The sequence below is a fragment of the Chamaea fasciata genome, unplaced genomic scaffold (genome assembly GCF_029207755.1).
Source record: "Chamaea fasciata isolate MVZ Bird 193981 ecotype frontalis unplaced genomic scaffold, bChaFas1.0.hap1 SCAF_25, whole genome shotgun sequence".
Taxonomy (NCBI): Eukaryota; Metazoa; Chordata; class Aves; order Passeriformes; family Sylviidae; genus Chamaea; species Chamaea fasciata.
This window is the reverse complement of record NW_027094110.1, coordinates 3191663-3207778: the sequence shown is the minus strand read 5'-3', so window position 1 is coordinate 3207778 and position 16116 is coordinate 3191663. Positions and strand designations below refer to the sequence as shown.

The window sequence follows — 16116 nt, the reverse complement described above, 5'->3', positions numbered from 1 at the left end:
TGGAGCCGCTGCATCCCCTCCCTGTCAGGGAGGCAAACGCGGCCCAACGAGGGCTCTGAAGTGAAACCAGCTCTTTATCTTTTCCTTTCCTGCTTCCATTTAAAGCCCTTCCCATGGGATGTTTTTCCGGCTGCTGACACGACAGCTGACGCTGCACCTTATTGATGGGCCTGGAGTCAGGGCATGGGGCCAGTTCCGCTGGAAAGATCCAGGGGAGCTGGAGAGGGACAGGCACAGCCAGGGAGAGAGTCCTGCCTGGAGCTGCCTCCCTCCAGCACTGCCCCATCCATCCATCCATCCATCTGTCCATCCATCCATCCATCCATCCATCCATCCATCCCTCCATCCATCCCTCCATCCATCCATCCATCCATCCATCCATCCCTCCCTCCCTCCCTCCCTCCCCATTGCTCTGGGATCTATCTGGAATTCCACCCAGCTTTGAAGACCTGGAGGTGTTGCAGGAGGGGTTTGTGGGTGTCAGGGATTGTCGGGAGGGGTTTGTGGATGTCAGGGATCGACCCTGGCTGTGTCACCACCCCCGAGGCCAGCCCTGTCCCCACCTCCCAGGCTCCCAGGCCTGTCCAGCGGCAGCTTTTGTAGGAACACTTGTGTGGGGTCGCTGGGATCTGATGCAAAGCCCACGGGGGTCTGAACAGGCTCTCCAGAACAAGGAGACCCCAGTGGGTCATGGAAGCCGTTGGCTTTGAGCTCGCCTCACCCGGGGCAGGCTGTGGGCTCTGTGACCCCGCATTCCCCATCCCCGCTCCTGGAGCAGCAGCAGCTCCCTGGAATGTGCTCCCGGGGGCAGGAGGACACCGGAGCCTCCCGTGATGTCCCAAGTGACGGAGGAGAACGCCCCAGGCGCTGCACAGGGAATATCGGGATGAGTCCCGGCATGCTCAGGTCACCCGGGGGCAGCCCAGGCTCCCCCAGGCTCTGCCAGTGTCCCCAGCCCGAGCCGGACCGGGACAGCCTCGGAGCGAGGGTGGCCAAGGTGTGCCCGTAATTAGCGCCTAATGAGCACAGCTTTAATCCGAGGCAATGCTCCCTCCCCTCGGAGTTACAGAATTCCCTCTGCCCAGCCCTGGGACCCCGCGGAGCTCCCGCTCCAACCGGAAATGCTCCGTGTGCCGGCCCGGCATTCCCGGGATGGAGAGACTCGGGAGTGACCCCGCAGGACGGGCCCTGCCAGGGGCAAGGGGGGCACTGCCAGGATGGAAAATGGGCTTTTCCAGAATGGAAAGTGGGCTCTGCCATGGGGAAAAGGTGGGCACTGCCAAGTGGGCACTGCCAGGATGAAGGGTGGGCTCTGCCAGGTTGGCTCTGCCAGGATGGAAAGTGGATTTTTCCAGAATGGAACGTGGGCACTGCCAGGATGAAATGTGGGCTTTGCCAGGATGGAAAGTGGGCTCTGCCATGGGGAGAAGGTGGGCTCTGCCAGGTGGGCTCTGCCAGTGGAACTGTGCTGGGCACTGCCAGGGGGAAGGTGGGCTCTGCCAGGTGGGCTCTGCCAGAGGGGCTGTGCTGGGCTCCCCAGTGCCCACCTGGGCACTCAGTCCTGCCTCTCCCTGAGCCCCAGGGACCCCCAGCATGGGCCTGGCCCTTCCGACCAGCTCTGGGCTGGATGGATTTAAGGCCTGGCACGTTTGGGGTTTGCAGCCTGGCCTGGCTGCTCTTTGGGGGCTTTTGGAACCGGTGAGGGGCAGAACGAGAGCAGGGATGTCGGGACCTGTTGGGCACCGGGACAGGAGCTGGTCTGGAGCCCTGCCCTGCCCTGGAGAAGGAGGAGGAAGCTCCGCTGGACTCAGGGGACAGGAGAGGGAAGCAGAATCCCCAGGTCTGGCTGTGCAGAGTGCTCAGATCAGCTTTTTCTCCTTCAGAAACCAACCTTATTTAAAAAAAAAAAAAATAAAAAAAATTAAAAAGTGCTTTCCTGAGCTCAGATTCCAGCATGAAGCAGAGTGAGGCCAGGCCTTGGGAATCTGGGTCTTCCTTTCATCCTTGTCTTTAATCTCAGCCTCTGCCCCCACCATCAGTTCGATCCCTCAGCTCGTCCTGAGCCTGGTTTCTCCCCTCCAGTTAGTGGGAATTTCCACACCCACCAATCCTCATCCCAGCTGTGAGGTTTTCTTCCCCCAGGGCATCCCTGGGGGGCCCCAGGCCCGGGCAGGGCTGTGCTGAAGCCCTCGAGTTCCTGTTGGGGACTGGGGATGACAGTGGGCACCGTCCCCTCCTTGTCCCAGGCGCTGCCCAGGCTGGCTGTTCCTTGTGATTCCCTAAAAACCACATCGATCCCATTTTTTGGGGTGCAGTGGGCTGGCAGGAGCCCTTGGTACAGGCTGGACAGGACAGTGTGGCCTGGGTGGCACAGGCTGGACAGGACAGCGTGGCCTGGGTGGCACACGCTGTCCTTGAGTGGCTGCAGGGGACAGTGTGGCCCTGGCAGGAAATTCCCTGGGACTTTTCCATTCCCCACACGGCTCCCGAGCTCTGACGTGTCCCTTTTCCCGTTGGCACGGCCGGAGCTCTGGATCCACTCACCTCCTGCCCAGCTTTGGGCAAACCCCGGCCTTCCCCCCGCTTTGCCCACACCTTTTCCCTGGCACAAAGGGGGATTTGGTGTCCCCCAGCCCCCGTCACCACCCTGTCCACAGCGTCCCCAGCACCGCCTCTCCTCCCGCATCTCCCTGGGCTGTTTTTCCCGGTGGTTTGGGAGCTCTGGGAAGCTCCATCCCTCTGCCGGTGTCAGCCCACTCTGCAGGGAGGTGACGAACCCGGCGGGGGCCGAGCTGAGGGGGAGTTCCGTGAAAAACAGATGGACAAATCCCCGGTCGTTTTCCTGGAGAGCCGATTTCCCAAGGCAGCCGGAGCACACGGCCGGCTCGTCTCGTTCAGTTCCCAGCCCTCGCACGCGGCCGTTTCCCTGTCCCACCCGGGGTGGTTCTCCCTGGCACAGCCCCGCTGGAATGTCAGCTGGACATTCCGGGCTCCTGCCAACGCCGACTCAGTTGGGCCATGCCTAAATGTTCCCTCATTCCTCCCGCTGGAGCCGCGGCGAGAAGCAGCGAGGGAGCCGAGAAACCCGGCCCGGGCAGCGCCCCGAGGCTCAGCCACAGCCCACGGCGGACACCTGCAGCCACAGGTGAGCTCGGGGCTGGATTCCGGCAGGAGGGATGGGGAGGGATGGGCACGGCCGGGGAGATGGGTGGGATGCTGTCAGGAAGGGACGGGAGCAGCAGGGACAGCCGGGGCTGGTGGGAATCTCTGGAGTGATCCTGGAGTTGGTGGCTCCCGGTACTCCATCCTGCTTATGGAATGGCTGGAAAGCGTTGGGCTGGGAAGTGGAGGGGAGGGAGGTGCTGTGGAAGGCAGAAAATGGGCAGGGGGGTGAGGGAACCTGTGCCCTTTTCTGCAGAGTGCGGTGGCACAAGGTCCTGTGGTGGCACTGGATCCATGGTGGCACCATGTCCGTGGTGGCACTGTGTCCATGGTGGCACTGGGTCCGTGGTGGCACTGGATCTGTGGTTACACTGGGTCCATGGTGGCACCATGTCCGTGGTGGCACTGTGTCCATGGTGGCACTGGGTCCGTGGTGGCACTGGATCTGTGGTTACACTGGGTCCATGGTGGCACCATGTCCGTGGTGGCACTGTGTCCATGGTGGCACTAGGTCCTGTGGTAGCATTGTGACCATGGTGACACTAGGCCCATGGTGGCACTGGGTCTGTGGTGGCACCATGTCCCAGCTCTGGGGTTCCATGCAGAGCTGGTTGAGGCTCCAGGTGAGCTCCAGCACCAGGAGCTGCACACAGAGATCTGCACACACGGATCTGTACACACAGATCTGCACACACACGGATTGGCACACACAGATTTGCACACCCAAGTCTCCACACACGGATCTGCACACACAGATCTCAGCCACATTCTTTTCTTGCCTTTTAATGAAGCAAAGAATGTGCAGCCCCTGCAGTGCTTGGAACCCAGCTTTGGAGCTCTGGGATGCTCTGGGAGCAGGGAGGTGGCCAGGAGGGTGACACTGAGAGCACAGGCCTGCACAGAGCTCTTGTTTTTAGAGGGATTTTGCATTTCGATATTCCCGGGTGTTTCTGCCGCACGGACCCAGCTCAGCCTGGCCGTGTGTTTTCCCACGAGTCCTGTTTGGGATGGGATGGAGCAGGCGGCACTCAAAGATGAGAGAATTGAACGTGCTCAGTTCCTTTTGGCTCGGTTTGGGGTTGGGGATAAACAACGTGTTGGGCTGAGACTGCTTTGACATTTGGCCCTGCCTGGGAGCAGGGTGGGAGGTGACAGTGCCAGGGCAGCAGCGCTGTCCCCGACACTGGGGCAGAACTCATCCAGCTCCAGCACTGCCAGCAGCAGGGACACCTTCCATGCTTTCTCCAAATGGAAATGGAATATTTCTTTCCTGGAGAATGGAGTGTTTCTCTTCTATGCAGAGAAAAATTCTCCCTATTCTCCTTCCCCAATATTTCCTGGCTCACCTCCACCTGCAGCACCTGAGCTGCTTTCCCTTTAGCGGGAGGAAAAACACTGATGGATTCTGGTTTTGCTTGGAGGGTCTGGATTTATCTGTAATTCCGTGTATTTTTAGTGACGTAAATATCTCCTGGCGTTTGCGATACCTTGAGCCAGTGGAAGTGATTTATTTCCAGTGTCTTGTTTCAGGGGAAGCTCAGTGTTCGCAGGAACATTTATCTGCTCCGAATGGATGAGCTGCTCCCCAGCAGAAACTCCCAGAAAAGAACCTCCTTCTCCTGCTGCAAATCCTGCTCCGAGTTTTGCTTGGGAGAAAACGTTTGGGAGCTTTATCGAATTGTGGATGTTTTTTTCCCCAACTCCCTTCGCAGTGCTAAGGTTGCCAGAGCTGTCAGGGGGTTGTGTCAGCTGAGCCTCAGCCTTGGACTGTCTCAGAAGCAAGAAAGGATTTAAGTCGTGTTGTTCCCTGCTCCTAAGAGGTGTTATGACAAATCCGCTTGCTTTTGGCTTTTCTCCTTCTTTGTAAAGATGGGAGGAAGGGCGCGGGGAACCACACAAAACAAACCACAACAACCTGCGGCTTCCCGAGGCAGAAAATCCTCTTTAAAAATTGCCACAACTTAACAAAACTCCGAATGCTTTTATTAACGCCCAGGAAAGCTCCAAGGAGCCGCTTTGCTCCCGGCTGGAAAGCGCGGGGGGGGGGGGGGACCTGGCTTTGTTCCTGCGGGGAAGGTAATTGCAGAGCAGGAATTTCTCTCCAAAGGGGAATAATGGGAGGGGAAAAACCCCACCCTGGGGGAGATAAAGGAGCTACCGGTGCGTTCGGAGGTGGGGAGTGGTTCTTCCCTGACTTCAGCCCACTCCATCCCACTGCTCCAGGTGGGAAACAAAACAGGCACCTGCGCCAGGGGCTTTTCCCTTGGGGGTTATTCCCGGCAGGAGGAGATTCGAGCATCACAGAATATCCTGAGTTGGAAGGGACCCAGGAGGATCATCGAGTCCAACGTCCTGAGCTCTGGATCCTTCCTACAGGATGGGGAACGTGCCCTGTGCCAGTAGATCCAGCCCCGGGTCGGTGCTGGCTCCAGGGAAACCCTTCCCGCAGAGCTCCTGCCCGGCACGGGAAGCTCCAGGTGCCTCCAGGAGGTGCCACCGCCCCTCTGCTGCTCCCTGTTCCTGCACAGGGAGGGGTGACAGCGCTGCCCTGGTCACGTCTGGCCCGTGGGGCTGGCAGGCGTGGAGCTGCTCACCTGGCAGCACAGCCTGGAGGCTTTCCTGGCAGAGCTGGGTCTCGTAAAGGCGTCATTGTCCCCTGCACTGGGGTTCTGCTGGCAAAAACAGGGTGCAAAGCTGCCCAGGTTGTGCTGAAGCTGGAGCAGTCAGGAGAAGAGGCCCGTGCTGCCGTGGACCCAGCCTCAAATGATGATTTTAGTAGTTTTTTCCCATCCCTGTGAGTCTGGGATGTGGAGTGTCCATCTCTGGTGTGAAGCCAGGCTGCCCCAGCACCAACATCAGCTCCTTTTTGTCGTCCTTGGCGCCTGTGGGATTCAATTCCTGATGTCCAGGAGGCACCCGTGGGTTTCCTGTGAGGAATGGGGGAAGGAGCAGCTGTTTGGGGATGTGCTCCGTGATTTTGCTACATTGCTGCTTTAGACACCAGACTTGTTGCTGTCAGAATCAGGGAGGAATTTGTGGCATCAGGCACGGATCCACTGCTGGGGGCAGGGTGGGACGCTGGGTGTGAGCCCTGTGGGTGCTGCTGTGACACATCCACATCCCCCCGTGGGTGTCTGTCAGCCCGGGAGGGAAATGCTCCTGCTGCTGCTCCGGTGTTAAATGACAGGGCATGTCCCGAACTGAGGTTACTTTGGAAGGTGCAGAAATTGCTGCTGACCCCACCTGCAGTGTTGTGGGGGAAGGGAGTGCCCGGGGGCTTACAGGGGCTTTGTAGCAACGCTGCTGTGCAGGGAATGTCCGAGGGACCATCCTAACACAGCCTGTGGGACCAACTGGGGCTAATTCACGGCACCAATGCAGTGTGTTAATAATCTGTCCAAGCAATCCCTGACCCTGCTGCCTCGATGTCACTGCTTTAACTCACAGCTCTTCTGATCGCTGTCTCTTGTCCCCGACAGATCAAAACTGGGGCTTTCCTGGACTCTGTGTGTCAGGCTGGGGCTCCCTGCCAGCCCCTGGGCACTGCCAGATCCCATCCCACCCGGCTGCTGGGTGACCCTTCTCCTCTAATTCCCGTTCTGCAGATTTCACCGGTGAAAGGCCAGCGTGGAGGAAAACCCAGCGTGGGGGAAAGACCAGAGTGGGTGAAAACTGTCCGAGCACTGTCCATCCCAGGCTGCGTTTCCCAGCTCCGTGTGCTGCTGCTGAAGCCCCCTGGGCCGTGCCTGGCACCATGGTGGGTCAGAGCCCCCTGGGCCCCGCCGAGGGCAGGGCGGCCGTGCTCCTGCAGCCCTTCGTGCACCAGGTGGGCGGCCACACCAGCATGCTGACCTACGACGAGCACACCATCTGCAAGCCCCTGGTGTCGCAGGAGCTGAGCTTCTACGAGTCCCTGCCCCTGGCCATGAGGCAGTTCACGCCGCAGTACAAAGGTAAGTGGAGCTCTCACCTTCCTAAAAAGCATCCCCAGCTGCTGCAGGATTCTCCTGGTTGTCCCTCTGCTCGCTGCCCCAGCCCTGATCCCCATTCCCAGCTGAATTTCCCAGCAGCACTGGGAGAGCAGCGCCGGTATTTTTTAAAGACATCCTCCCTCCCTTCTCTTTCTTATTCCTTCAGTATTTTCTGCTTTTACTGCCAGGCTTGTGCTGCTCATAAAGCTCCTGACCCTGGCTTTTTGGGGGAGGCGAGAAGCTCGGTTGTCACGTAAAAACTTAAAATATCTCTTGGTCCTTCGGCGTTACAGCAAAGAGCTCAGTCAGCCACGGCTCCAACGCGCTTCCAGCCCAATCTCTCCCTTTCCCAGAAAGTCAGCGGGCTCTGCAGATTTATGGGACAATATTAAAAAGATGTTTAAGGGAGAAAAGTTTCCTCTGAGCGGTTTCCTCTGGCGGGAGCTGGGGTTTGGTGCTGCAGCACTGAGCCCTCGCTGATAAAGCTTTGGACAGTCCCAGTTTAACTAGTCCAGGGGTGCCCTGGTTATTCAAACTTTTTGTCTTCTCCTGTTTCAAATCCCTGAGAGTTTTAAGGTGAGGGGTAATTAAAAAGCAATTCTCCAGTCTGGCATTGGCTTCACAGGTTTATTCTTCTCCTGGCTGTCCCAGCCCTGCTGCCAGGCAATTAAAGAGGTGAAAGGCTCTCCTGTGAGGATGATGAGGGGCACGAGCATCCAGGGGGATGATCCTGGCGGCTCCATCCCCCATGCACACGTATCCATGTACCTCATCTCTATTTCTGGGCTGTGGGAACAGCCCTGAGACCATTATGTAATGGTGACATTCTGTGCAACGGTGACATTCTGTGCAATGGTGACATTCTGTGTAACGGTGACATTCTCCACAATGGGGATCAAATATCATTCAAGCCTCACCCCGAGCCCGTGCCTTTTCCTGCTCACCTCACCCCTATCAGGCACTTTGGTGACTTTGGGACCGATTTTTGTCCCCTTTGAAGGCCCTGCCGTGTCCCAGCTGAGCTCGCAGAGGGATGCTGGGCTTGTTTTCCAGCCCAGTTCTGCTCAGGTTCCCAGCGCCCTTGGCAGTGGATGAACGCGCTCGTAAACACAGAAATAAACCCACGAGGGCAGAGTTACAGAGTGAAACCTCCTGAGAGCCTCTGGGATGCCACCAGCGTGGTGACAGCACCCAGAAATACCCTCTGGCTCCTGGTTGGTGGCGGCAGGAGGGGGATTGGGGTGTCAGTGACACCGAAGGCCAGCACAGACAGACACCCAAAGGCTTTGGAGAGATGTTTGCCTGCCGCAGCAATGGAGGAGCTCTGGGGGTTGTCTGTCACCCACAGGTCACGGCGGGACACCTGCAAACCCCCGTGGAATCCCCCCAGGAAACAAAAAAAAAAACACTTTTAAGGCTGAGCTGTAGGTTTTTTGAAGACTGAATTTCCAGCTGGGAGGAGGGAGATGATCACATTCCCTTCCAATTTAACGCTCGGTTCTCGCCTTTGAAAATCTCCCCATTAATTTTCATATTAACGGCTGATATTTAACAACTCTTACTTTCACGCTATATATAAGGTTTTTTTGGGGCCAGACTGTCAGCACTATGCAAATGAGCACAGCCCTGCTGACTGCAAGCAGGAACTGGGACAGTTTTTAAGGTTATGGTGCTTGCAGTCGAGGGCTCCAGTCGCCTCCCAGTGACTTTTTAAAATGAAAAAGGCTTTGATTTAGGCAAAAGACACGCTGGCTTTTTTTTTTTTTTTTTCCCTATGCCTACATCCCCTGAAAATGTGAAGCAGTCATCCAGGCTGAGAGGAGATTTGTTTGCTTCCAGAAATATGGATTTTTTTAAAGAATGGGACTCAGGGAAAAGGTAATGCTGGAGCCTGAGGAAGATGGAGCTCCCTGAGCTCTCCACAGAGGGCTGGGAGGGCTAGAAATATTCCTTTTCCCCCTAATGAAGGTTTGCAGCCCCTCTGCAGAGCAGCCTGGGTAGGTTTTCCCCCATTTCTGTGCAAAGGCAGCCTGTTTAACCCAGCTCACAGCAACGCTGATTGAACAGCACAAGGGACCAGCAATGGCTGTGGTGAGCGAAAAGCATCCCAACCCAAGGTTCTGGGGTGCAGGAGCCGGGGAGGGATGGACACCCCAGTCCAGTGGGGGTGGCTGCATGGACAGTTCAGGTGGGGAAACCCCCCTGAGGCAGCAGAACCTGGCAGGCACAGGAGGCAAAGCCTCTGCTCGGTGTTTGCTCACTGGAATCGCACTTGAAACGGAGAGAAGGGGCTTTGCACGTTTATTTGCTTTGGCACCTTTGCTTGGGAGAGCAGAACTGTTTGTCAAGCTGCTGAGATCATCTCCCCACACGGCCAGCAGATCTGGGGGGATGCCCTGGGCATGGCTGGATCCATCCCAGCTCCCCAAATGCCCCACAGACCCCCTGGGCACAGCTGGATCCATCCCAGCTCCCCAAATGCCCCACAGACCCCCTGGGCACAGCTGGATCCATCCCAGCTCCCCAAAAGCCCCACAGACCCCCTAGGCACAGCTGGATCCATCCCAGCTCCCCAAAGGCCCCACAGACCCCCTGGGCACAGCTGGATCCATCCCAGTGTCCCCAACTGGGCTTTTCCCAGTGCTGCTTTTGCCGGTCCCACTGCCCTGTCCCTGGCCCCTGTCCTCTCTGGGAGCTGGCAGCCCCCTGAGCCCCACATCACAGAATGAACCAGGTTGGAAAAGACTTTTGAGATCACCAAATCCAACCTCGGATCTAACACCACCTCACCACCTAAACCTTGGCACCGAGTGCCACATCCAGGCCTTTTTTTCGAACACGGTGACTCCACCACCTCCCCGGGCAGAAGATTCCAGTGCCCAATCACTCTTTCAGTGAAGAATTTTTTTTTTTTTTTAATGATGTTTAACCTAAACTTCCCCTGATGCAGCTTAAGGCTGAGCTCTGAGGACGCCCCCGGAGGAGCGTGGGGAGGCTCGGGGGAGCTGCGGGAGGGGGATGGCGTTATCAGCCTTTCCCAGAAAGGTCAGAGCCGGCGGCAGCGCGATCCGTGGCCATTCCTGCGCTGTCACTTGAGACGAGCAGACAGCCGGCCCCGTGCCAGGGATGGACTCGCGTTGGGCTAAATCCGTGCTGCACCGGCTGGCATTTGAGCCCTGTGATTCCTGTCGGAGTCAGGGAAAAATTGCGACGTTCAAATGCAGAATGGTGTTTTAAGCGCTCAGGGTGGAAAAAAATAACCTCCGGTCACAGTGCTGGCCACTTTTGGGCACAAACACTGGGACGTGTGACACTCTAGCCCCCCGCGGGAGATCCGGGTGCTGGTCCTTGGCGCTGGGGGAAGGACACGACCATGACAATGTGTGGGCAGCAGTGCCAGCCCATGGCCACATCCCTGCCCTGCTCCTGGAACTCTCCAGTTAAAAGCAGCAGTTGGCACGCTGGGTGTCCTTGGAAAATGCCTTGTCCCCAGCCCTCCCTTCGCTTCCTGCCAATGAAAAGTGTTTCCAGCCTTGTGCTGTCTTTCAAAGGCATTTAAATCCCTTGTGATAAATAACCTGGGAGCTCCTGATCTGGAGCGGGGGACTTTTCTGGGTCACCCAGAGCACAGCAGAGCTTGGAGGAGTGGGGGACAAAGGAACATGGGGTTCAAACGGAGCTTTGAGAGGGGAAACTTGAAAATCCCGAGAGTATTTTCCAGGGTCTCAGCCTAACGATGTTTTATTGGGCTTGAAATCAGAGTGGGATCAGTAAAAGGCCACCAAACCACGAGGTGGTGGCCAGGCCTCTGTGTCACCCCACGGGCTCATCTCTGCCTCGTTTGTTTTCCCCTCTGTCCAGGCATCGTGTCCGTGCACCTCAAGAAGGACAGCCTGGGCAACCTGACCCTGATAGCGAGCCCCGGTCTGGGCCAGCCCGACGGCAGCGCCGGCGGTGACCCCCCGGTCACCTTGTGGCACAAATGCAAGTGGAGCCACACCCAGGTCACCAAGACCTTCAAAGACAGGTGAGGGTCTGTCACTCCTTGCAGTCCTCCTGGCTGGCATCTGCCACTTGGGTGGGGTTGGGATGGTTTGGGATGGGTTTGGGATGGGTTTGGTGGCCCAGCTGTGGGGTTAGGGCAAAAGCAGGGCCCAGTCAAGGTGAAGAATAGGACAGCCAAGCCCTGTGTGTCTGGTTCTGTTCTTCCCTAGAGCAGGGATGGAGTGGGGTGGATCTGGGATGTTGTTCTTAAATACCTGCGTCAAATTATGGTCTGACCCCCATTCCTTGGAGGAGCACAGCATGCTCCAGGAGAGGAGAGGCCATGGGAGAACCGTCACTGAGCATGGAATGTCCCTTTGCTGGCAACAGAGGGGCTTCAGTCCCATCCCATCCCATTCCAGGAAGACACCTGGTGCTCCCAGAGGTTTTCTGGCTCCCAGAGGTTTTCTGCAGGAAATCCTTCATCCCAAACTGGTTCAGAGCAGCCCTGGGCCACCTGGCACTGCAGGTGGAATATCCCTGCCGTGGAACTGCTGCCTTTGGAGTGATGGGAGTGCTCGAGTTGGGATGAGTGAGACCAAGGAATGACCCCCCAAGGAGAACAGATCTCCTCATCACTCTTTCCTTCCCTCCTTCCCCTCCTTGAAGCCAGCCCCTCCAAATTGGGAATCATTCCCACTGTCGAACCATTAGCCTGTGCTGTGCCCATTAGGTGGATAAATAGAGATCTCTGGCAGCTGGGGCTGTGAATGGCTTTTCAAGGGAGCCAGCACACTTTAAATTATAATGAAAAAAAATATTGGCAGGCAGCAATAGCTGGCTTTCTGAAAATTACTGTTATGGAGTAACAAAGGATCTCTGCAGGTTGGACATGATCAATATGGTTCCTTTGAGAGTTCCTGAAAATCCACCTTATCAAGTTTGAGGCTCTACAGAAAAAAGAAAAAAAAAAAAAAGGAAGGGAATATTCTCCTCTGGAGCTTATAAACCCGACGTGTCCCTTTGTGTGCTTTGTCTAGCTGCCCTGGGAAGATGCTTTTGAGGACAGACCTTCAGTACCACACAGATTCCCTTTTGGAAGATGCAAATGGGAAGCAGCCAGAAAGGAAGAGCCACAACCCCTGGGGGCTGCACTGCCACAGGCAGCACCTGAACCGCATGTCCTCCAAGCACAACGAGAACAAACTTCACCGTATCCTTTCTCCTCTCTCCCCTCCAGCACAGTCCTGGCTACAGATAACAGGTGGAAATCAGTTTTTAGGGTTTATTGCAGGGGGGTGCATCCCCTCCTCTGCACAGACCCTGGGAAAATAAGGAATATTCTCTGTTATCTTCTGTGCCTGTTAGGAAAAAAAAAGAATAAAATCCCATTTCCCATAAAGAGTTCTCAGCAGAAGTCAAAGATCCCCTTGGCATACATTTAAAAACACAACTATTCAGGAATTAGCAGCTGCCTCGCCTTTTATTTTCCTATTACACTCCATTACCCACCAGTCATGTGAGTAATAGAGTTTAACAACTTCCCCCACCCACCGGAGCGAGCTCAGCACCGAGGGAAGGTGTCGGAGCCACAGCCCAGGGCTACGGTGTCACTGGAGAATGGAGCTGTTGGGGCTTTAATTGGTAGGGCTGTAGTACAGTAAATTAACTGGAATTGGCAGCGAGAGGCCCATAGCAATGACACGTCGGAGAAATTGGCTCAGGAAGTCTCATTACAGTTGTGAGCTGTTACGGAGAGTGTCAGCAGTTGCTTTGATTTAAGGCCTCTTTCAATTAGAATTTAAAAGTATTGGGTTTTCCCTTAAGTCACGCTCAGAGTTTCTCCTGCTGGAGAACGTGGTGTCCAAGTACAGCTACCCCTGCATCCTGGACCTGAAGATGGGCACTCGGCAGCACGGGGACGACGCCTCGGAGGAGAAGAAAGCCCGGCACATCAAGAAGTGTGAGCAGAGCACCTCGGCGTCGCTGGGCGTGCGCATCTGTGGGATGCAGGTAAAGCCTCCACATCCCCCTCGCTGTCTTGGTTCCCTCCTTGGTTCAAACCAAGCTGGAATCTCCAGGGGTTCTTGGCTGGTGTGAATTGAAGGGGTTTTATTCACTTTTCCCCCCAAACGTGAGCTGTAAAAAGTGGCCACACCCAGCTCTGCGTCCTGTCAGAGAGGGTGTCAAATACGGCACGTTTAGGGTGACCCTTTCTCTGCGCCACTGCCACCAGTGGGAGCAGCTGGAACCCTTCACCCCATCTGACAAGCTGCTTTTACACACAGATTCCTGCTCAGCCCTTGGCTGCTGCAGGAAAGAACCCCAAAAGCATCACATTGCCCCACTTGTGCTTTCACTGAGCTGCCCCTTCTTGGAGCTGTGAGAGCCAGGGGTTCATTTTGGACTCAGTTTCTCCTGCTGGAAATCCCCATCCTTCCTCCTGGAATCCCAAACCACGCATTTCCCTCACTCGCTATTCTCAAGCAGGTTTTGAAACCTGCCTGAAGGATAATTTGAGAGTAATGAGAACGGAATATAAAGCAAAATATATAAAGTCAGAACCTGTGTCCTTTTCTGATCTCTGGCATCTTCCTGTGGGCAGAGTTAAACTTCAGTGGTCATAGTGATGCCTTGGAGTGGAACAGAGGCTGGACAGAGTTAAGAGGATAAAGTGGGTATTTATTAAAGGCCTTTAATAAATACACCCTGGGGAGTCAAAAGCCTCCCAGAGGCTACACCCCAAGTTGGATGACGGTCATGAGCTATAAGTCTGGTCTATTTGCATATCAGGGGTTAATTCTCCAATTACACCTTCAGGTAATGAAGTCATTTACTTCATTTACCCAGTAATTTACCCAATAATTTACCCAGTTCGCTCCTCCCCAATTCACTGTTGTTTGCACTTCTCAGGGCCGGAGGCTGTAGGGTGTCCTTGGGTTCCAGCCCCAGAGGAATTGCTTTGTCTGACCAAAGAGTGTCAGTGTCAAGTGTTAACCACCAAAGCAGTCAACACCTTATATGAAGTTTAGACTTATGCACTAAAGCAGCACAGGATTTGAAAAATATAAAGGCATTGATGCCTTAAGGCATCACCTGTGAATCCCTCACCGCTTTAAAATTCTACGATTTTATGGCTTATTCCTCTCTTCCCTCCCAGGTTTACCAGGCAGACACGGGGCACTTCCTGTGCAAAGACAAATACTACGGGAGGAAGCTGTCCCCGGAGGGATTCCAGCAGACCCTGCGGCAGTTCCTGTGCAACGGGAACCAGCTGAGGACGGACCTGCTGGAGCCCATCATCCTGCGCCTCAAGGCCCTGCTCGCCGTCATCAGGAAGCAAAGCTCCTACAGGTTCTACTCCAGCTCCCTCCTCATCATTTACGACGGGCAGGAGCACAAGGAGAGCGCGGATCACCACCTGCCCTTCCCAAAAACTCACGGCACGACGAACCCCTCCAGGGTGGATGTGAGGATGATAGACTTTGCCCACACCACCTTCAAAGGCTCCAAGAGCAACCCCAACCCCACCCCGCACGACGGGCCGGACCATGGCTACATTTTTGGCCTGGAGAACCTCATCAAAATCCTTCAGAGCCTGTCGGAAGGGAAGTGAGAATTTCTGTGAAACGGCCTGGATTTCCTAGTGACTGACAGCCCTGAAAATCCCGCCAGGGGTCGGCTGTGTGGGACCCTCCGGCCGCTGGATGTGCCATAATGAGCACGGATAAATGGGGAAGTGCTGAAAAACTCTCCGTGCGCCGTCACTGAACTGAAGGGTGGAAAGCAGAGAACTGGGAGAATCTGCTCTCTCTCTGCCGTCCATCAGAAGATTTATTTTCCTTTCTGGTTTTACTGCTGTCCTTGATTTATTTGTGAGCCAAAGAAAGCATTACTTGGGAAGAGTCTTAAGGATAAACCAGGAGCTGCTCGCCCTGCAGCCGAGCGGGAGGAGGGGGTTTGGGGCAGGAACGAACAGATGGAGCTTCCCCCTCTGGAGCTTCCCTTCCTGCTCCTGCTCAGGTGGGAGGGAAAAACATCCTCCAACATTCCCAGCGCTCCTGGTGGGGATTCTCTGCGCACCTGTTCAGACCAAGAGCTGCACCTCACCAAGCTTTAACATCCCTGTGGGGTTCTAACAGGGAATTTTCCACGGATTTTCTAGGAAAGAGGCTCCATTGAGGCTGGAAGAGAGGGAATGCGACAACTCTGTCAGCCACGAAAAACTTTCTGTGTCAGCCACAAAAAACATTCACATCAAGGGATTTTTGCTTTAAAAAAAAACGAAAACAAAAACATCAACAACAAGAAAAAAAAGAAAAAAAAAGTGTGAGATTGAGTCAGGGACTGGATGTCAAAGGTCACCCAGAAATTCTTTGATACAAATACTCTGTGTGTGTGTGTGTGTGTGTGTTTGCGTGTGTGTGTATGTGTGTGTTTGAAGGAGACAGTAACAAAAGACTCTAAAAATAATGTTTACAGCTTTTGTGGACAGATTTTATTCTTATGACGGAACAAATATAATTCCTTCCTGCATGGTGTGGGAAATCTGAAGAAGTCCTTGCACAAGGAACAGAGCTACAGAACTCCACTACCGGGGAGTGGGGATATAAATAAAATTGTGGAAGTAACTCCCACCATTGTCCATCTCTTTTTCCCCTCCTGCAGCATCCTTGAAGTGCATTATCCTTTTTTTAAGCCCATAATTTTTTAAGAGAGCTGTTAGCACCACAGGTTTGAACACCAGATCCCAAGGGAGACGCTTCACTTGGATTTACAGCAGAAAGCTGGGGAGCTACTGCAATTTAGAGCTGGAAAATTTAAGGCATCTGGCCCAATTGTGTATTTTGCTTGGCCCAGAGTCCACCTGGGAAGAGTCTTGTCAGTGCTGCGTTATTGCTTGACCACAAACTGTAAAAAAAAAAAGCCGCAAACACCCAATTTGAGCAGGGATTGAGTCATGGATTGTCCTGGCTCGCATCAGAGGTCTGTGATAAGG

The 16116-nt window shown here is 55.0% G+C and overlaps 1 protein-coding gene across 1 annotated transcript; it reads left to right on the top strand.

Moving 5' to 3' along the window:
- The first annotated feature begins 2934 nt into the window (after positions 1 to 2934).
- On the top strand, positions 2935 to 15824 carry IP6K3 (inositol hexakisphosphate kinase 3). The gene is made up of 6 exons (XM_066204053.1): positions 2935 to 3145; positions 6768 to 7115; positions 10995 to 11160; positions 12158 to 12330; positions 12955 to 13130; positions 14278 to 15824. The coding sequence occupies exons 1-6, from the start codon at positions 3019 to 3021 to the stop codon at positions 14731 to 14733; spliced, it is 1446 nt and encodes a 481-aa protein (XP_066060150.1). The 5' UTR covers positions 2935 to 3018; the 3' UTR covers positions 14734 to 15824.
- Positions 15825 to 16116: the final 292 nt, after the last annotated feature.